This window comes from Pristiophorus japonicus, chromosome 17, assembly GCF_044704955.1.
Source record: "Pristiophorus japonicus isolate sPriJap1 chromosome 17, sPriJap1.hap1, whole genome shotgun sequence".
NCBI classification, from domain to species: Eukaryota; Metazoa; Chordata; class Chondrichthyes; family Pristiophoridae; genus Pristiophorus; species Pristiophorus japonicus.
Genome location: NC_091993.1, coordinates 30,850,461 through 30,872,265, shown reverse-complemented (window position 1 = coordinate 30,872,265; position 21,805 = coordinate 30,850,461). Strand labels below are relative to the sequence as shown.

General features: G+C 45.9%; 1 protein-coding gene and 1 non-coding gene across 2 annotated transcripts; both read left to right on the top strand.

Moving 5' to 3' along the window:
* The first annotated feature begins 12,434 nt into the window (after positions 1-12,434).
* LOC139227961 (relaxin-3 receptor 1-like) lies at positions 12,435-13,649 on the top strand. Its single transcript, XM_070859121.1, has one exon. It carries the CDS (start codon positions 12,435-12,437, stop codon positions 13,647-13,649), a length of 1,215 nt encoding a protein of 404 aa, XP_070715222.1.
* Positions 13,650-20,380: 6,731 nt separating this feature from the next.
* trnak-cuu (transfer RNA lysine (anticodon CUU)) lies at positions 20,381-20,453 on the top strand. The gene has a single exon. It is a non-coding gene; the product is annotated as a tRNA-Lys (tRNA).
* Positions 20,454-21,805: the final 1,352 nt, after the last annotated feature.

The window sequence follows — 21,805 nt, the reverse complement described above, 5'->3', positions numbered from 1 at the left end:
GAGCTTTCGGAATATGCCTGCGTGGCCTATTCCTTCAATGAAAAAGTCTCTCAGCATTTCTCTCCTTAGTTCATCGGAGAACTCATATAAACTAGCCAACCTCCGAAGTTCCGCCACGAAGTCGGGTATGCTCTGGCCCACACAGTGTCTGTAGTTGTAGAACCTGTGTCTGGCCATGTGTAGGCTGCTCGCTGGCTTCAGGTGGTCTCTTACCAGTGTGCTCAATTCTTCAAACGACTTGCTTGCTGGTTTCTCGGGTGCCAGCAGATCCTTCTTTAAAGCGTATGTTTTCGAGCCACAGCTGGTCAAGAGATGGGCTCTTCTCTTGTCTGCTTTGTTGTCTCCTAACCAGTCTTTGGTTACAAAGCTTTGCTGGAGCCTTTCTATAAAGTCCTCCCAATTGTCTCCAGCATTGTACTTTTCATCTGATCCGTTCGCCATTCTGTGGATTCTGTAATCCCGTAACTCGTCGCCACTGTAAAGTCCTGTCCCCTCAGTACAGATTCACACGAGGCATGTCGTGAAATCAAGGTCACGCTGGACCTGCACCTTTATTTCACAGCTCTGGAATGCTGCACTTGCCTGAGACCTGTTCTTATATACCTGTCTCTTGCAAGTGCACCCCTGGGTGGTAAGGTATGCTGGTGGTTACAGGTCATATCTTATTACAGTCATGTATAGCATGTTAGGATACAGTTATATATAATAATGTAAGATACATGACACAGGGGAGTTATCCCCGATGTCCTGGGGCCAATATTTATCCCTCAATCAACATCACTAAAACAGATTATCTGGTCATTATCACATTGCTGTTTGTGGGAGCTTGCTGTGTGCAATTGGCTGCCGCGTTTCCCAGATTACAACAATGACTACACTCCAAAGGTACTTCATTAGCTGTAAAGTGCTTTGAAATGTCTGGTGGTCGTGAAAGGCGCTATAGAAATCCAAGTCCCTTTCTTTCTAGAGGTAATCTTCTTTCAAGTTTCTTAATCTGCTAAGAATCCATATCTGTTATTCTGTATATAAACCAATTCAAGCTCTCAATGAGTTTATATGTGACAGTAATTTACTGGTTTAAATATCAGGACATTAATGCAGACCCACTGGAATTGAATTTTATGAGGCCCAGTTTTTTTTGAACAACAACTTGCATTTATCTAACGCCTTTTTTGTAGTAAAACATCAGAAGGTGCTTCATAGGAGCATCATCAGACAAAATTTGAGCCATAGAAGGAGGTATTGAGCAGGTCACCAAAAGCTTGGTCAAAGAGGTGAAGAGTGAAGAGGTTTAGGGAGGGAGTTCAGAGCTTGGGGCCCATTTCTTTGTTCATGGGATGTGGGCAACAGCAGCAAGACCAGCATTTATTGCCCATCCCTAATTGCCCTTGAGAAGAACCACTGTTCATTTTGTGCACTTCTTTAAGAATCTCGAACCTTTCCAGTTCTGACGAAGGGTCACAGACCTGAAATGTTAACTCTGTTTCTCTCTCCACAGACGCTGCCCGACCCGCTGAGATTGCCAGCATTTTCTGTTATAATTTCAGATTCCAGCCTCTACAGTAATTTGCTTTTGTGTTACTGTTCATTTTGTAGCCATTTGGTATAACTGAGGGCAGTTCAACCACATTGCTGTGGGTCTGGGGTCACATATCGGCCAGACCGGGTAAGGGCGGCAGATTTCCTTCCCTAAAGGGCATTAGTGAACTAGTTGGGTTTTTACAACAATCCAGTAATTTTTGGTACTAGCTTTTTAATTCCAGATTTATTTAATTAACTGAATTTAAATTCCCCAGCTGCCATGGTGGGATTTGAACTCGTGTCTCCGGATTACTTGTCAAGTGACAGAACCATTGTCTAATCAGCCTCTGCAAGGCTAATGCCCCTCCTTCCCTGGCCTGCACTCTGTGTCTTCCTCCTGACGGACACACTTTCTGACAGAAACCAGGGAGTCCCTCCTGTGGAGCGAAATAGAAAGAAAGACTTGCATTTATATAGCGCCTTCCACGACCAGCGGACGTCCCAAAGCACTTTACAGCCGATTAAATATTTTTGGAGTGTAATCACTGTTGTAATGGGGGAAACACGGCAGCCAATTTGTGCACAGCAAGCTTCCACAGACAGCAATGTGATAATGACCAGATAATCTGTTTTTTAGTGATGTTATTTGAGGGATAAATATTAGCCAGGACACCGGGGATAACTCCCCTGCTTTTCTTTGAAAGCGTGCCATGGGATCTTTTATGTCCACTTGAGAGAGTAGACGGGGCCTCGGTTTAACGTCTCATCTGAAAGACGGCACCTCCGACAGTGCAGCGCTCCCTCAGCACTGCACTGCGAGTGTCAGCCTGGGTTTATGTGCTCAAGTCCCTGGAGTGGGACTTAAAACCACAACCTTCTGACTCAGAGGCAAGAGTGCTAGCCACTGAGCCACGGCTGAAAATAGGCATGAACCCTATTGCCCAACTCTCCACCATCACCAAGGGACAACCCTCCACCTCTTTGTCAGCTCTGTCAGTGTTCATCAACTATGTTTCTAAAACAATCAGTGACATTCTTAAAGTATCCAATGTTTCTTCTCTTTATTGCCACCCAAAATGAGCAATAAACTCCTGAAAGTATTTATCTTAAGATGACATTGCTCAACCACAGCTTGCTGTAATGGAGCCTGGTGAATTATGTCATGCTGTAAATTATAATGGCCCCTGAATTTTATATTGATTTTTTGGTAGCTGCAGGAATAAGTTCTCATACACATGGCCTAGCCTGACTATAACACATGCCTCTGAAGTAAAAAGTCACAGAAAACAAATTAATTTTTCCATTTCTTATTAATAATGTGTATTTTTTTTTAATTCTTTAAAATGTGTTCCAAAACATTGCAGCTTGTCAATTATAGAGGTGTGTCAGTCTATGAAGCTTGTTTCTGGATCCTTGGTATCTGAGGGTGTGGGACAGACACGGTGTGAGATATCGTCCAACTGTGCCTGTCTGACAGTGCTTACCTTTCTTGTTCTCCCTTCTTTATTTTCTCATTTGACTCTATGGGACCAGATTTGGTCAAGGCCTCCATCCGCCCAAGTGTTGCCCAAAGTGCCGCCGAGGTACCGGAAGGTACTTTCGGCGGGGTTTTCATCACCAAGGTCCCTCGAAGTTCGGCAGGCGGCAAATGAGGGACTTACGCCGCCAATCTGGGCAGCAGCGGGCGGGAGGTCGCATTCCCGGAGGCAGAGGCGCTTGCTGCCCAAGTGCCGCCGAGGATGGAGTCAGGCCCACGGAGGGCCGAAGATCTGCAAATAAAAATCATTAACAAAAAATGTTAAAACTATCGGAAGACCTTCAGGGGACCCCATCAAGGTAAGTTGCTGTGCGAAAAAACAAATAAAAAATGTTCACTAACCCTTTTTCCACGATCTTCCAACTTACCGTCGGGGACAGACCAGCCTCCAGCCAGTGATCCACCCCCGTTCTGTCGCCGACTCCCACCGGCTCGCACCGACTGCCGCCCGCACCAATCTGGCATCTCGGCGGGCGGGAGTCAATTTATACCACTCGGCCGTCCGCTGACGTTGGCGGGCGCGTCCCAGCGGCCCTCCCCTCCCGCCCGCTCCAGGCCACGTCGAAAGTGGCTCTGGACGGATGATGCAGAGGAATGTCGGCGGCAGTGGGCAATAAGTTGATCCATTTCAGCCCCTAAATCTTTATAGGAACCACCCCTGCTCCGTGTCTCCATTCTCATCTCTCGGTCTATGACAGGAATCGGCTCTCTGTGCTGATTGTGGAATTATTTACCTTTTTCTACTTCTACTTCTTTCTCCATTTCTTTTCAGCTTTCCCATGTAACAGAAAGAAATGCCTTAGTTTCTATAGCGCCTTTCACGACTTCAGGACATCCCAAATTGCTTTACAGCCAATGAAATACTCCTGAAGTGCAGTCACTGTTGTAAGGTGGCAGCCAAAATTGCACACAGCAAGCTCCCACAGCAATATGATAATGACCAGATCATCTGCTTTCGTGGTGTCAGTTGAAGGATAAATATTGTCCAGGACACCAGGGAGAACTCCCCTGCTCTGACTTCAATATAGTGCCTTGTGATCTTTTACATCGGATTACACAGGATATATTGCAGAAATAGTTCATTTATGCTCCACTCGAGCCTCCTCCCGTCTTTCCTCATCTAAATCTATCAGCATAACCCTCTACTCACTTCTCCCTCATATGCTTGTCTAGCCTCCCCTTAAAATTCATCAATACTATTCACTTCAACCACTCCCTGTGGTCGCGAGTTCCACATTCGCACCACGCTTTGGGTAAAGAATTTTCTTCTGAAAATTTTTCTTTTACATCCACCTGAGAGAGCAGACAGGGCCTCGGTTTACCATCTCATCCAAAAGATGGTGCAGTACTGCCCTGGAGTGTCAGCCTAGATTTTTGTGCTCAAATATCTGGAAAGGGATGACGAACCCATAATCTTCTGGCTCAGAGGCGAGAGTGCTACCCACTGAGCGACGGCTGACACCTCAATTCAATGTACAAGTCAAAGATAGAGAAGTTAGACAATCGATATGCCAATATTACACTGGAATTCTACCCATGTGCAAGATTGCTGCTTTGACTCCCAGAGTTACTGGTGGTGCAGAACAGGTGACTGAGGAGCTCTGTACTGGAAGAGGGATGAGAGGAGATGGCTCAAGGTAAAGTCGCCACTCGTCTGTTTCCAACACGGTGCACATTGAAGTTGTTATGTATGTAAACCTGTAAATACCATGTTTAACCACCAGAGGGCTTATCTCCTGGAGTCCCAGGGGATCCCACAGTCCCTTGAGAGCACCTGTATATAAGGAGGCCTCACAGGCTGGAGAGGCACTCTGGTACCTGTAATAAGGGACTACGGTCACACCTTACTTTGAGCTTGCAGTATCTAGTCTGACTCTTTATTCAAGGCATAACAGAAGTTGTATTGTTCTGTTTGTTTTTGTGAACCGATGCAATTAATTAATTGAAATACTGGACATCTCTAAACTTCTTAAATCAAGGAGCTAAGAAGAGAGGTTAAGGCCACTGAGACCATTCTCACTAGAAGTAGAGGATAAGAATTAGGGATACGAACCAAATATTTTTACATCATGAAGCAAATTAGTGGGGTGAATTGGAGAAAAGACATTTTTTGGACCATAAGAGAATCATAGAATGACTACAGCACAGAAGAAGGCTATTGTGTCTGTAAGCACTCTAGTAATGATTCTACAAGGTAAGGTATTGCACTTGAACTGTTGTGACCTTAGTCCATTTATTGCAGCTCCTGAATGAGCTCCCTTTTATACTTGGTTACCTGCAGTGTGCAGGTGACCCCTAGGTCTCCACCAGTTGCACCCTCTGGTGGTACAGGCATAGTGTATACAGTGTGAAGATACATTCAGTGGTCTTATCTAACTGTACATTGAGTGTACAGGGTATATACATACACAACAAAGGCCATTAAGCCCATCGAGCCAGTGCCGGCTCTCTGCAAGAGCACCTCGGCTAGTCCCACTCCCCCATCCTTTCCCCGTAGCCTTGCTATTTTATTTCATAGAGGTGCTTATCCAATTCCCTTTTGAAAGCAGTGATTGAGTCTGCCTCCACCATCTTTTGAGGCCGTGCATTCCTGATCCTAACCACTCGCTGTGTAAAAAAGTTTTTCTTATGTCACCAATCACCTTAAATCTGTGTCCTCTGGTTCTCGACCCTTCTGCCAATGGGAACAGTTTCACTCTAGCTACTTTATCTAGACCCCTCCTGATTTTGAACACCTCTATCAAATCTCCTCTCAACCTTCTCTGCTCGAAGGAAAACAACCCCAGCTTCTCCAGTCTATCCACGTAACTGAAACCCCCCCATCCCTGGAACCATTCTCGGCAATCTTTTCTGCACCCTCACCAAGGCCTTCACATCCTTCCTAAAGTGCAGTGCCCAGAATTGGACACACTACTCTGGTTGAGGCCGAACCAGTGTTTTATAAAGGTTCATCATAACTTCCTTGCTTTCGCACTCTATACCCCTATTTATGAAGCCCAGGATCCCACAAGCTATTTTAACCGCTTTCTCAACCTGCCCTGTCACCTTCAACGATTTGTGCAAATAAACCCCCAGGTCTCTCTGTTCATGCCCCCCTTTAGGACTGTACCCTTTAGTTTATATTGCCTCTCCTCATTCTTTCTACCAAAATGTATCATTTCACAATTTTCTGTGTTAAATATTGGATTTATTTATACACAAAGAAGATCATAAGTTAAAGGTGATATATTGACTCAGAATCATAGTGCATTACAACACATGAACAGGTCATTGGGACCATTAGGTTTTGTTCCAATTGACCCACCTAGTCTTTTATTATTAGAAACATAGAAACATAGAAACATAGAAAATAGGTGCAGGAGTAGGCCATTCGGCCCTTCTAGCCTGCACCGCCATTCAATGAGTTTATGGCTGAACATGCAACTTCAGTACCCCATTCCTGATTTCTCACCATACCCCTTGATTCCCCTAGTAGTAAGGACTTCATCTAACTCCTTTTTGAATATATTTAGTGAATTGGCCTCAACAACTTTCTGTGGCAGAGAATTCCACAGGTTCACCACTCTCTGGGTGAAGAAATTCCTCCTCATCTCGTTCCTAAATGGCTTCCCCCTTATCCTTAGACTGTGTCCCCTGGTTCTGGACTTCCCCAACATTGGGAACATTCTTCCTGCATCTAACCTGTCTAACCCCGTCAGAATTTTAAACGTTTCTATGAGGTCCCCTCTCATTCTTCTGAACTCCAGTGAATACAAGCCCAGTTGATCCAGTCTTTCTTGATAGGTCAGTCCCGCCATCCCGGGAATCAGTCTGGTGAACCTTCGCTGCACTCCCTCAATAGCAAGAATGTCCTTCCTCAGGTTAGGAGACCAAAACTGTACACAATACTCCAGGTGTGGCCTCACCAAGGCCCTGTACAATTGTAGCAACATCTCCCTGCCCTTGTACTCAAATCCCCTCGCTATGAAGGCCAACATGCCATTTGCTTTCTTAACCGCCTGCTGTACCTGCATGCCAACCTTCAATGACTGATGTACCATGACACCCAGGTCTCTTTGCACCTCCCCTTTTCCTAATCTGTCACCATTCAGATAATTAGCATTCTTCAGGATCTGGGCATCGCTGGCAAGGCCAGCATTGAGAAGGTGGTGGTGGACCTTCTTCTTGAAGTGTTGCAGTCCGTGCGGTGAAGATACTCCCACAGTGCCGGTAGGTAGGACATTCCAGGAGTTTGACCCAATGACAATGCAGGAACGGTGATATACATCCAAGTCTGATTGCATTCTCCTTCTCAATCCTGTATACTTTAATATTCCCTTTTTTCAAGTAAATGTCGAATTCCCTTTCAAAGTATTTATGGACTCTGTTTCAACAAATAATTTGTGGCAGTAACTTCCAACTTCTAACAATCTTTTGTGTAAATAATATTTTGTAACCTACATTTTAAGGTATCTGTTGTGATTTTTTAAAAATTGATGTAAAGAACATGGCCTCGTTCTCAACCTTAAGCCTAGCTTTCTCCCTACATCTGATCTGTTACAAAGGCCTCATTCTCGCATGTCCATAATATGACCCACCTCTACCATACCTCTCCCCATCAGTTGTCAAAACCCTACCGATACAGGCACTCAGTTCCAGGGATTACTTCATATCAAGACTGGATTTCTTCAACTCTCTGCTTATCTGCTTGCAACATCTCAGGTCCTAGAAAATTGACTTTAAAATTCTCATTCTCACCTTCAAATTCCTCCATGCTCCATCTCTCCCTACTTCTGTGATCTCCTCCGGCTGCCTGTCCCTAAAATGCACCCTCTGCTCCTCCAACAATGGCCTACATCTCCATCTCCAGTCCCACTGTCCTACCATTGGTAGATACTCCTTCAGCCACTCTGGAACCCCCCTCCTTTAGCTTTTCCATGATGTTACCTCCTCAGCTCCCTTCAAGATACTCCCAATGACTATTCTTGTCAACAGCACGGTCTTCTCCAGCTCTCCAGCCTTCCCCATCTCCTCAGTATTCCATGTTTACTGCATATTCCTGCAATATTCCTGCAATATGCTCTATGACATGGGAACACAGGAAAAAGACCGAGGTCCATCTAGTTCGCCTACTCCCATCCTGATAGTCACACGATCCAAGGATCATGGAGTTTTTGACCAATCAGAGCAACCAGTCCCGATCATTGAGTCTACACCAGACCCAGACTATGAGGCGAGAAAACTCCCAGTGGACCCACCAGGAGAGTCTGCACTCTTGGCAGTACTGGAGGGGAGCCGTTGCGAGGGATCAGTTGGTTTTAAGATTTATAAGAAGTTTAGGTCCAAAGTCACCTGTTTCTTTCATGCCTGCTAGTCACCACATGTCATGTCTCAAATTACTCATCTATCTCTCTGTGTGAGGATCTGCAGGGATGTCAGTTATCTTTGATATTCAAACTTTTTTTTTAAGTTTGGGGACTTTATTTTTTTTACAATGTCAGAATTTGTTGAAGTTTTCACAAATCCCAACAGTGAATATGTCAACCTCTCTTTCTCCAAACCATTCATCAGCCCACAGGGAGCACTGGAAAGTCGAACTTTGAATTATGATTAAATGGAAAACATAAGAACATAAGAACATAAGAATTAGGAACAGGAGTAGGCCATCTAGCCCCTCGAGCCTGCTCCGGCATTCAACAAGATCATGGCTGATCTGGCCGTGAACTCAGTTCCACTTACCCGCCCGCTCCCCATAACCCTTAATTCCCTTATTGGTTAAAAATCTATCTATCTGTGATTTGAATACATTCAAAGAGCTAGCCTCAACTGCTTCCTTGGGCAGAGAATTCCACAGATTCACAACCCTCTGGGAGAAGAAATTCCTTCTCAACTCGGTTTTAAATTGGCTCCCCCATATTTTGAGGCTGTGCCCCCTAGTTCTAGTCTCCCCGACCAGTGGAAACAACCTCTCTGCCTCTATCTTGTCTATCCCTTTCACTATTTTAAATGTTTCTATAAGATCACCCCTCATCCTTCTGAACTCCAACGAGTAAAGACCCAGTCTACTCAATCTATCATCATAAGGTAACCCCCTCATCTCCGGAATCAGCCTAGTGAATCGTCTCTGTACCCCCTCCAAAGCTAGTATATCCTTCCTTAAGTAAGGTGACCAGAACTGCACGCAGTACTCCAGGTGCGGCCTCACCAATACCCTATACAGTTGCAGCAGGACCTCCCTGCTTTTGTACTCCATCCCTCTCGCAATGAAGGCCAACATTCCATTCGCCTTCCTGATTACCTGCTGCACCTGCAAACTAACTTTTTGGGATTCATGCACAAGGATCCCTAGGTCCCTCTGCACCGCAGCATGTTGTAATTTCTCCCCATTCAAATAATATTCCCTTTTATTGTTTTTTTTTCCAAGGTGGATGACCTCACATTTTCTGACATTGTATTCCATCTGCCAAATCTTAGCCCATTCGCTTAACCTATCTAAATCTCTTTGCAGCCTCTCTGTGTCCTCTACACAATCCGCTTTCCCACTAATCTTTGTGTCATTTGCAAATTTTGTTACACTACACTCCGTCCCCTCTTTCAGGTCATCTATGTATATTGTAAACAGTTGTGGTCCCAGCACCGATCCCTGTGGCACACCACTAACCACCGATTTCCAACCCAAAAAGGATCCATTTATCCCGACTCTCTGCTTTCTGTTAGCCAGCCAATTCTCTAACCATGCTAATACATTTCCTCTGACTCTGCATACCTTTATCTTCTGCAGTAACCTTTTGTGTGGCACCTTATTGAATGCCTTTTGGAAATCTAAATACATTACATCCATTGGTACACCTCTATCCACCATGCTCGTTATATCCTCAAAGAATTCCAGTAAATTAGTTAAACATGATTTCCCCTTCATGAATCCATGTTGTGTCTGCTTGATTGCACTATTCCTATCCAGATGTCCCGCTATTTCTTCCTTAACGATTCCCTGTGGGTAGGAACACGCCGACATTGCAATCCTCCTCTGTTCCCAGAGGACAAGCAGACGCAGAGGTTTCTAACTCTTAATTCACCAGCAGTTAGATGTTTCACTGACCATTCCTTTCCATTTCCCTTTTAACTCAGTGCTGCGGGTGGCGTCAGCACAATAACACAACTCATTTCACAGAATAATAATAGTCCCTTGCTGGATTCATCTACACTCCCGTCAAGGGAGTCCTCGTCTCCTAACCCAAGGGTCTGAAAGAAAATGTAATCGTTTTGTACACATCTTCATGATGTTTAAAAAAAAGAATGACTTGCATTTCTATAGCGCCTTTCACGAACACCGGACGTGTCAAAGCGCTTTATAGCCAATGTGATAATGACCAGGTAATCTGTTTTTGTTACATTGATAACAAAATGTTTTGTGATGTCGATTAATATTGGCCCCAGGACACCGGGGATAACTCCCCTGCTGTTCTTCGAAATAGTGCCATGGGATCTTTTACATCCAACTGAGAGAGCAGACAGGGCCTCGGTTTAACATCTCACCCAAGATGTTAGACAGTGCGGCACTCTCTAACCCTAACCTAAAGGGTTATGGAGAGCAGGCAGAGGCCAGGCTCGGATCAGCCATGATCTTATTGAATGGTGGAGCAGGCTGGAGAGATCAAATGGCCGACTCCTGCTCCTTATAGAAACATACAAAATAGGTGCAGGAGTCAGCCATTTGGCCCTTCAAGCCTGCACCATCATTCAATAAGATCATGGCTGATCATTCCCTCAGTACCTCTTTCCTGCTTTCGCGCCATACCCCTTGATCCCCTTAACCGTAAGGGCCACATCTAACTCCCCCTTGGATATATCCAATGAACTGGCCTCAACAACTCTCTGTGGTAGAGAATTCCACAGGTTAACAACTCTCTGAGTGAAGAAGTTTCTCCTCATCTCAGTCCTAAATGGCCTACCCCTTATCCAAAGACTATGTCCCCTGGCTCTGGACTTCCCCAACATCGGGAACATTCTTCCCGCATCTAACCTGTCCCGTCCCGTCAGAATCTTATACGTTTCTATGAGATCCCCTCTCATCCTTCTAAACTCCTTATGTTATTATGCAGTCCCCAGCACCGCACTGGGAGTGTCAGCCTAGATTTATGTGCTCAAGTCCCGGGAGTGGGGTCATGCAATCACCACCTTCTGCCTCAGAAGCGAGTTTGCGACCCACTGGGCCTGACCCCTCTGTTCACTGCAGAATGAAGAGGAATACAATGGCAACTTAACCAGTTTTAATCGTCACTTTTATCACCTGAATAATATTCGTCGTCGCGGTAGCTCAGTGCTCCGCAGCGCTTATATATTGTTTTCAGTTTGACAGATCTCCTCCCACTTCAGTTTCCCGTTAGTTTTGCTGAAATACCCGATCCAGGCTCTGCGTTCCGGGGATTCCTTCAGCTGTCTCTTTCACCCTTCCCTTCCCTCGCCTGCCGCGGGGGGAAATATCAGGAGTTAAATCCACAATTGGCAAAATATCTAGCACCTCCACCCCGTCAGTGTTCATACGAGAACTTATATACAAGAGTTACACACCACTCTGACTTGTATTTAGATGTAGAATTTCGTTATAAAAAAAAGAGGGGAGATTTGCTCCTTAAAACTTGCATTCCAGACAGGCAAGTTATTTGCTGGGAACAGGGGCAGGGTGTGTGGGTGACGGTGGCAGAGGCGAGGGACTGTCGGGATGGGTCTCACACAAGTATGACTGTATCTTCAGCCGCACACCCTGCCTGGGACTAACATCGAGCGGTTCCAATGCCTCAACACGCGAACCCTCCCCATTTCAGACACTCACCTCCGGCACCAGCCGAGATGCACTTCAATATTTATTAACCACAGAGTGCGATTATACGCCAGTCTGTCGTGCAATTCTGTGTGTGGGAAACAAATGCGTCGGGTGCATTAAAAACAATGTGTTGTTGCCTGGTTTTGTGTGAGATGCAAAGAGAATAAATAAGCAAGCAATCTCCCAGTGTTGTGTTTCAGCACCATGGAGAGCAGTGGTGCGCATGCGTGCCTGAGCCCTGCCTGTCCAGGTTGTTGGATCGACATGCCCAGCGACCAATTGGTGCACAGAAGCTGCCGAGGACAGGGCCAATGGGAGAGTGCAAGAGGACTGACGCTCCAAAGCCCAATGATCCGCGTTGCCTTCAAAGCGCAAAACTGGGAGCGGGTCCGGGTGCGCACTGCACGGCTTCTGGCTCATCCGCCGAGCAAAGCTGCACCTTGTGAAGCGTCCCCTTCACCCCGCCAGCAACCAGAGCAAGAGAAAGGCTCTTTTATGTCTGCTGCATCTTCAATGCAATATTTCTAGCTGGGGTTGGGGTATGTTAAGTTGGGCAACTTTTGCATCGGGGACATGATCTGGGAAGTGAGCCTGGAGCCAGAGGAGATGGAGGAACTCGTGTTGAACGCCACCGCCAGGGCTGACAACGCCACCTCGATGGTGTTGCCGCACAATCTGTACGACATGGACATCCCTGGCGACGGCTCCCCGGCCCTGAGGATCATCATCTCCATCAGCTACTCCATCGTCTGCGCCACCGGCCTGGTGGGCAACGTGTTGGTCATCTTCCTGATGAGGCTGAAGCCCGGGCGCAAGAGGTCCACCATCAACTTCTTCATCCTCAACCTGGCGGTGACCGACTTCCAGTTCGTCCTCACCTTGCCCTTCTGGGCGGTGGACACGGCGCTGGACTTCAGCTGGCCCTTCGGTAGCGCCATGTGCAAGATCATCCTGTCCGTCACCGTGCTCAACATGTACGCCAGTGTCTTCTTCCTGACGGCCATGGGCATCGCCCGGTACTGGTCGGTGGCGTCGGCTCTGAAGAGCAGAAGCGGCCAAGTGCCCTGCTCGGTCCGGTGGGTCAGCCTCCTTCTCTGGGTGGTGGCCAGCCTCGCCACGCTGCCCACCGCCTTCTTCTCCACCACCTCCACACTGGCGGGCGACAAGCTGTGCCTGCTGAAGTTCCCGGACGATGGTCAGTATTGGCTGGCCCTCTACCACATCCAGAAGATCGTGCTGGCTTTTGTTCTGCCCACCATTGTCCTATCCATCTGCTATCTGCTGCTGGTCAGGTTCCTGGGACAGCAACACATTAGCAGCAGTAACCCCAAGAGGAAGTCCAGAGTCACCAAGTCCATCACCATCGTCATGCTCTCGTTCTTTCTCTGCTGGTTCCCCAATCACCTGATAACCTTCTGGGGCGTCCTGGTCAAACTCAACGCCGTGCCTTGGGACAAAACCTTCTACATCCTGCACGCCTACGTATTCCCAGTCACCGTGTGCTTGGCCCACGCTAACAGTTGCCTGAACCCAGTGCTGTATTGCTTAATGAGGAGAGAGTTCAGGAAATCCATGAAGGAAATCTTCCGCAAGCTATCCTCGCCAGCCTTGGCACACGCCTGTGCAATTCGACCTTTCTCTGGCACTCTAAAACAAGAGCTGGGTGACACCCAGGTGGGAATCCCGCTGAACATTATCGAGAGCGAGCACTGCTGTCTGGCTTCTGTGTACAATAATCAGTGTGAAAATATACCCTCCAGTCGCACCACTCAGCAAAAACCCAACTAAACTACCGTGTGTTCTGTGCGCTCACACCTTGGTTAGTGTCAGCCGTGGCTCAGTGGGCATGCACCCACGCCTCTGAGTCAGGAGGTCTTGGGTTCAAGTCCCACTCCAGAGACTTGAGCACATAAATCGAGGCTGACACTTCCAGTACTGAGGGAGCGCTGCACTGTCGGAGGTGCCGTCTTTCAGAAGAGACGTTAAACCGAGGCCCTCGTCTGCCCTCTCAGCTGGGCATAAAAGATGCCATGGCACTATTGAAAGGAGAGCTATCTAACAATATTTCTCCCTCAACCAACATCACAAAAACAGATTATCTGGTCATTATCACATTGTTGTGTGTGAGAGCTTGCTGTGCGCAAATTGGCTGTTGCGTTTCCCACATTACAACAGTGACCACACTTCAAGAAGTATTTCATTGGCTGTAAAGCGCTTTGGGACGGCCGATGGTCGCGAAAGGCGCTATAGAAATGCAAGTCTGTCTTTTTGATTATTCGTTTTACAGGTGTGGGGGGAGTTAATACAATAAAGTATAATTGGCCAAAATGAATAAATGACCGTGTTCCGGAATAATACTGTGTTCAATGCTGTGATCAGTCTCACTGTCCAATACTCTCATTGTTAATCTCAGACCAGATGCACAAGCCCCGAGTGGGTCAGACTGATGTCCCTCTCTCTCTGAACACGGATCGTTGCATCTTTGCATAGCTCCACATCAGTGAAATATGAAGTTTCCATGGAATGATCTAGAGATTAGATTTGTTTTTTAATTTATTTTTTTAAAGACAAATGCGCGTTCAGCAAATTAATCGACCCCGCGGTGGGGGTGGGTGAATGATTGGGTCCTGTATTTGTCGAGAGACGGAATCGCACGGACCTGGCTGTAACCTGTGAATTTCATTGGGATATCAGCGGCTCCGCGGGTGCAAGCACTTCTCTGTCTCAGCCTCAGTTGTGGCTGTTCCCCATTCCTGCAGCAACCTTTAATATTTCCTACGTGTAGCGATCGACACAAGTAACGAAAATAAAAAGTGCTTTGGCAGAAACTGTTGGGAGAATAAAAGACTGAGACAGTCCCACTGCAATTACGCCGCACATATTTTTTAAAATGTTGAACTATTTAAGGAATTGTCGGTTATGCCACCAAACAATTGTTCTCGATATGTGTGTGTGTGTGTGATTTTTTTTTAAACTGTACGTTACAATAAGTGTACATCATATAAATGAATGATTGAACTTGCATCGAAAATATGCCAAAAGGAACCTTGTGGTAAATAAATGCCTTTTAATGTTTGGTTAAAAAAATAAAATGTAATATTCTACTGATTGTATGAACTGGAAATTCTGGGGAGGAGAATACACGGAAGGAATGATTAAGTCCGCCCTCCCTTTCCCCGTGCTGTGAAGGTTGGGTCAGTGAAATCAATATAACCAAGAAATGGAATTTGCAATGTGAAATTTTGGAGCAAGGTTTCAGTGACCATTTCCCCCAAAAATCATCATACCTTAATAGATAATTTTCTGTAAACATTTTCATGAAGTTTGCAGAGGAAATGTCGATATATATATATATATATATATATTTCTGATTTGATAGTTCTGTGTCCGATGGAATAGATTTTCTGTCAGTCTGAACTCCAATTCTGGGTAGTTTGTGAGTCAGGCAGTCGAGCGCCCCCTGGCGGCGGAACAACTGATGGTTCCCGTTCCATCTCCAGGGGAACAAACCCTTAAAGCTCCCTCATCCGGGGTGACTTACACATTCTAATTTTTAAAATATGCATTATTTTAACGTATTTCACTCGGAAAAGTACAAATAAAACAAAACCCCATATATTTAGTGTCAGCTGTGGCTCAGTGGGTAGCACTCTCGCCTCTGAGTCAGAAGGTTGTGGGTTCAAGGGACTTGAGCACATAAGTCAAGGCTGACACTCCCAGTGCAGAGCTGAGGGAGAGCCACACTGTCGGAGGTGCCGTCTTTCGGATGAAACGTTAAACCGAGGCCAGTCTGCCCTCTCAGGTGGACATTAAAGATCCCTAATAAAAGACACTAATTCGAAGAAGAGCAGGGGAGTTCTCCCCAATGGCCTGGCCAATATTTCTCCCTCAACCAACATCACTAAAAACAGATTATCTGGTTATTATCACACTGCTGTTTGTGGGAGCTTGCTGTGTTTACTACATTAAAGAAAGACAGGGTGGAAGCCTGGAGAGATTAAATGACAAGGGATGATGGTGTGAGGCAAAAGGAGCTGGTAATGGGGCAAGTAAAGAAACAAATGTAATTCTATGTAATTTCCCCAATGTTGACACCTTTAGTCCAAATTATATAGATGTAAATAAATGTTGGGAAGGGAGGGGGGGAGGAGCTCGTAATCATCTCCCCAAAATATTTCTGAAGCATTTTAATTTAATTAAAATTAACCGAGCCCCTCCCCCAACATCTATACTAATTAATTCTTGGAGCTCTTAATAATAAACCTTACCACATGGCCCACAGCAACATTGAAAGAAGGGCAGAGAGTTCTGGCCAATAAGTAATCAATACAAATGAACCGGTCGTGCATTTCACTTCTGTCTGTGGGACCCTGCTGTGCACCAAATGCCCCCATAGCAACCATCAATTTCCATAGCATGTGAAGGGCTTTGAGACATTCTATAAATAAATGCAAGCATTTCTTACTTGTCGTTATACCGTATGCAGAATGAAAACTGGACTAAACTCCATTTAAACCTTTGAATGTGTCAGCCAAGGCTCAATTGGTAGCATCAGCTCCAAGTCCCACTCTAGACACTCCAAACACGTGAGCACAAAAATCTAAGCTGACATTCCCAGTGCAGTACTGAGGGAGTGCCGCACTGTCGGAGGGGCAGTGCTGAGGGAGCGCCACACTGTCGGAGGGGCAGTGCTGAGGGAGCGCCGCACTGTCAGAGGAGCAGTACTGAGGGAGCACTGTACTGTTGGAGGAGCAGTGCTGAGGGAGCGCCGTACTGTTGGAGGAGCAGTGCTGAGGGAGCGCCGCACTGTCGGAGGTGCCGTCTTCTGGATAAGACTTTAAGCCATCTGCTCCCTCAGGTGGACATAAAAAATCCCACAGCATTATTTCAAAGAGCAGAGGAGTTATCCCTGGTGTCCTGCCTAATATTTATCCCTCAATCAACATCATTAAAGCAGATGATCTGGTTATTATCGCACTACTGTTTGTGGGAGCATGCTGTGTGTAAGTTGGCTGCTGCGTTTCCCACATTAAAGAAAGAAAACCAGTGAGAGACTAACAGGATTGGGCCAACCACTGGTTTTATTCCCCGGCTGTGGTACAAACAGGGTGCAAGCCGAACACCTGGGTTTCCCACTGGGTGGCTTGGGTTGAAATGACCTCCTCAATGTGGTGGTGACATCTAGTGACAGACATTAGTTCTGTTACACTGATGCACTGTCCAAGAAAGAAAGACTTGCATTTATATAGCACCTTTCATGATCACTGGATGTCTCAAAGTGCTTTATAGTCAATGGAGTGCTTTTGGAGTGTAGTTTATGCTCCACACGAGCCTCCTCCTTCCCTACTTCATCAGTATATCCTTCTATTCCTTTCCCCCTCATATACCTATCTAGCCTCCCCTTAAATGCATCGATACTATTCGCCTCAACCACTCCCTGTGGCAGCGAGTTCCACATTCTCACCATTCTCTAGGTAAAGAAGTTTCTCCTGAATTCCTGATTGGATTTATTAATGACTATCTTATATTTAAGACCCCTAGCTCTGGCCTCCCCCACAAGTGGAAACATCTTATTTATGTCTACCCTACCAAACCTCTTCATAATTTTAAAGACCTCTACTAGGTCATCCCTCGGCCTTCTTTTTTCAAGAGTAAAGATCCCCAGTTCTTTTTATATAGTTCTTTTTATATAATTCTTGGTGTATCTTATCCTCCAAGGGGACCAATCAGCAATCAGGACTTGTCGTCAAGGGGCCCAATCAGAGCTTTAGGTGTTGCAAATTAACGCACCCTAAATTGAGTCATTACAGCGCCACCTCTGGTGAGAGAGTGAAATCGCAATGTGACAAGGTTAGCATTATAGAATGTCTATACAGCTGCAGGAAGAATGCAGGGAGCAGCGCCAGCCCTTATACATGGCCTTCTTCGACCTTACAAAGGCCTTTGACACTATCAACCGCGAGGGTCTATGAAGCGTCCTCCTCTATTTCGGATGCCCCCAAAAGTTCATTAACATCCTCCGCCTGCTCCATGATGACATGCAGGCCGTGATCCTTACCAACGGATCTATTACAGACCCAATTCGCATCCGGACCGGGGTCAAACAGGGCTGTTTCATTGCCCCAACACTCTTCTCAATTTTCCTCGCTGCCATGCTTAACCTCACAGTCAACACACTCCCCGCTGGAGTGCAACTAAACTACAGAACCAGTGGGAACCTGTTCAACCTTCGCCGTCTCTGGGCCAGGTCCAAGACCACCTCAACCTCTGTCGTCGAGCTACAGTACACAGATGACGCCTGCATCTGCGTACACTCTGAGGCTGAACTGCAGGATATAGTCGATGTATTTACCGAGGCGTAACAAAAGTATGGGCCTTACGCTAAACATCCATAAGACAAAGGTTCTCTACCAGCCTGTCCCTGCCGCAGAGCACTGCCCCCCAGTCAACAAGATCCACGGCACGGCCCTGGACAATGTGGACCATTTCCCATACCGCTGGAGCCTCTTTTCAACAAAAGCAGACATTGACGATGAGATTCAACACCGCCTCCAGTGCGCCAGTGCAGCCTTCAGCTGCCTGAGGAAAAGAGTGTTCGAAGACAAGGCCCTCAAATTTACCACCAAGCTCATGGTCTACAGGGCTGTAGTAATACCCACCCTCCTGTATGGCTCAGAGACATGGACCATGTATAGTAGATACCTCAAGTCACTGGAGAAATACCGTCAATGATGCCTTCCCAAGATGCTACAAATTCCCTGGCAGGACAGATGCACTAACATTAGTGTCCTTGACCAGGCCAACATCCCCAGCATTGAAGCACTGAGTACACTTGATCAGCTCCACAGGGCGGGCCACATCGTTCGCATGCCAGACACAAGACTCCCGAAACAAGTGCTCCACTCAGAACTCCTTCATGGCAAACGAGCTAAAGGTGGACAGAAGAAACGTTACAAGGACACCCTCAAAGCCTCCCTGGTAAAGTGCAGCATCCTCACCGACTCCTGGGAGTCCCTGGCCGAAGGCCGCCCTGGGTGGAGGAGGCGGATCCGGGAGGGTACTAAATGCCTCGAGACTCGTCGGTGAATGCATGCGGAAGACAAGCGCAGGCTGTGGAAGGAATGTGCGCCAAATCTGTTCCACCCTCTCTTACCCTCAACGACTGTCTGTCCCACCTCTGGCAGGGACTGTGGTTCTCGTATTGGACTGTTCAGCCACCTAAGGACACATTCTAAGAGTGGAAGCAAGTATTCCTCGATTCCGAGGGACTGCCTATGAAGATGATATAGAATGATGCAGCTCAGAAGGAGGCCATTCAACTCATGGAGCCTGTGCCAGCTCTTTGGTAGAGCGATTAAATGAATCCCACTGCCCTGCTCTTTCCCCTTAGCTCTGTATTCTTTTTCCCCTTGAAGTATCTATCCAATTATCCTTTGAATGTTACTATTGAGTCTGCTTCCACTACCCTTTCAGGCAGCGCGTTCCAGATCATAACAACTTGCTGTGTAAACAAATGTTTCTTAACATCGCCTCTGGTTCTTTTGCCAATTACCTTCAATCTGCGTCCCCTGGTGATCGATCCTTCTACCACTGCAAAGTTTTTCCTTATTTACTCGATCAAAACCCCTCATGATTTTGAGCACCTCTATCAAGTCCCCTCTTAACCTTCTCCGCTCTAAGGAGAACAACCCAGCTTCTCCAGTCTCTCCACATAACTTCTTCTTCTTTTGTATGGTAGGTGCAAAGCAAATCAAATGTCAATCTGTGGAATTCTCTGCTCCAGAGAGCTGTGGAGGCTGGGTCATTGAATATATTTAAGGTGGAGATAGACAGATTTTTGAGCGATAAGGGATAAGGGTTATGGGGAGTGGGCAGGGAAATGGAGCTGAGTCCATGATCAGATTAGCCATGATCTTATTAAATGGCGGAGTAGGCTTGAGGGGCCAAATGGCCCACTCCTGCTCCTATTTCTATTGTTCTTATATATAATGGCTTATATCTCTATATAGATTATCATATATATAGTGGTTTGGGACGTTTTACTATATTAAAGGTGCTATATAAATATAAGAGCATATTATATAAATATAAGATGTTGCTGTATACATATATAGATTATCATATACATAGATGTAGATTATTAGCTGCAGCATGCATTGACTCAAACAGATGCAAAAGGAAGTGCAGTTGGGCCGGGGGGCTGGAATCAGCAGGGTAAAGTATTGATTCTAGTTGCCTCCCAGCACTGGGGCGGTTGTATCAGGACCAGGAGTGTTGAGCTGATGCATGAGCCTGCGCGCTCCCGGGATTGTTACACCCCGAGTCACGTGAGACGCCAGCTGGGCTGCACCCGGAAGTGGGAGCTCCTGAAACTTGAGGCGGAAGTAACCGGCAGGACTTTTCTGTCTTTTATTTCCGGACAGCAAGTGAAGGGACAAGAAAAAGTTCACGACCAACCAATCAAGAAAAGATGTGCAAACTGCCTGGACACACATACTTAACGAAGCAGGAATGTAGCAGCCCGGCTAGCTCAGTCGGTAGAGCATGGGACTCTTAATCCCAGGGTCGTGGGTTCGAGCCCCACGTTGGGCGCTCCTTTTTTTTAGCCTACTTAATTTTTATTGTTTTATATTTATTATGTAAAATAATGACACAAATAATTTCTTGGCTTGCACATATATCCCTTCCTTCATTAAAGTTTCTTGAACAGTCACGATTGCGATTTAAAAAAAAATTTCTGCCAAATCTCATGCAGAGAATTCTGGCCACGACTTATTTGTACCTGAAATGTTAACTTGTCTTTTCACAGATGCTTTGTATTTCTTGCATTTTCTGTTTTTATTTCATTTCTGCCATTTGCAGTTTTTTTTTATTCTCATGCACTGGCTATTTGCTAACGATTGGCTGCAGATAATCAGTTTAATAGTGAATTAATGTTTTTGTTAATTTATGCTTTGTAAACCAGAATATTACTTTCAATTAAAATTGCGAGAGTGGAACTAGGGGGTGGAGGTTTAAACCAGTAATTTCACAAGTGATATCAAGAAATTATTTTTCATACAAAGAGTGATAAATATGGGGTGATTTGATTGAGGTTTTTTATTACTTTGAAAGGAATTTATAGAAAGAAAGACTTGCATTTATATAGCGCCTTTCATGACCAACGGACATTTCAAAGTGCTTTACAGCCAATGAAGTACATTTGGATTGTAGTCACTGTTGTAATGTGGGATAGTTAGAGAGAGTCTAGGGTAAGGGGGCATAACCTTAAAATCACAACCAGGCCATTCAGGAGAGAGGTTAAACACTTCTTCATGCAAAGGGTGGTAGAAGTGTAGAACTCTCTTTCAATAAGCATTTAAGAATTTTAAATCTGAGATTGATGAATTTTTGCTAGACATGGGTATAAAAATATATGGAGCCAAGGCAGGTGGATTGAGTGAAGATACAGATAAGCCATGATCTCATTGAATGGCGGAACAGGTTTGAGGGGATGAATGGCCTCCTCCTGTTCCTATCAATGTTCCCGCTAAGCGCGGCCATGCAGTCATCTGCAAGGACCCGCCCAGGCCGCTCATCGGCTTTTACATTGTTGGCACCACGCATGCTCAGAAATGTGAATGGGTCGTGCATTAGGGGAGGGAGGGCATGCAGGAGGGACATTGGTTCCTATGTTCCTAATATGTGAAATAAACTTCCAGATAGAGCAATAGAGGTGACAACTCCGGCAACATTTAAGAAAAAAGTGCAATGGTGCAATGGGGGACTGTAAGATTGTGCTGGATGGATGAATTACAATGGGCCGAATGGTCCACCTTATCCTTAATTATCATAGAATTATAGAGCACAGAAAGAAGCAATTTGGCCCATCCTGCCTGTGCAGAAAGAACTATCCAACTAGTCTCACTCCCCTGCTCTTTCACCATAGCCCTGCAATATTTTGC

Coding starts and splice junctions, on each gene's coding strand:
- LOC139227961 (XM_070859121.1), top strand. CDS start 12,435: ATGATCTGGGAAGTGAGCCTGGAGCCAGAGGAGATGGAGGAACTCGTG.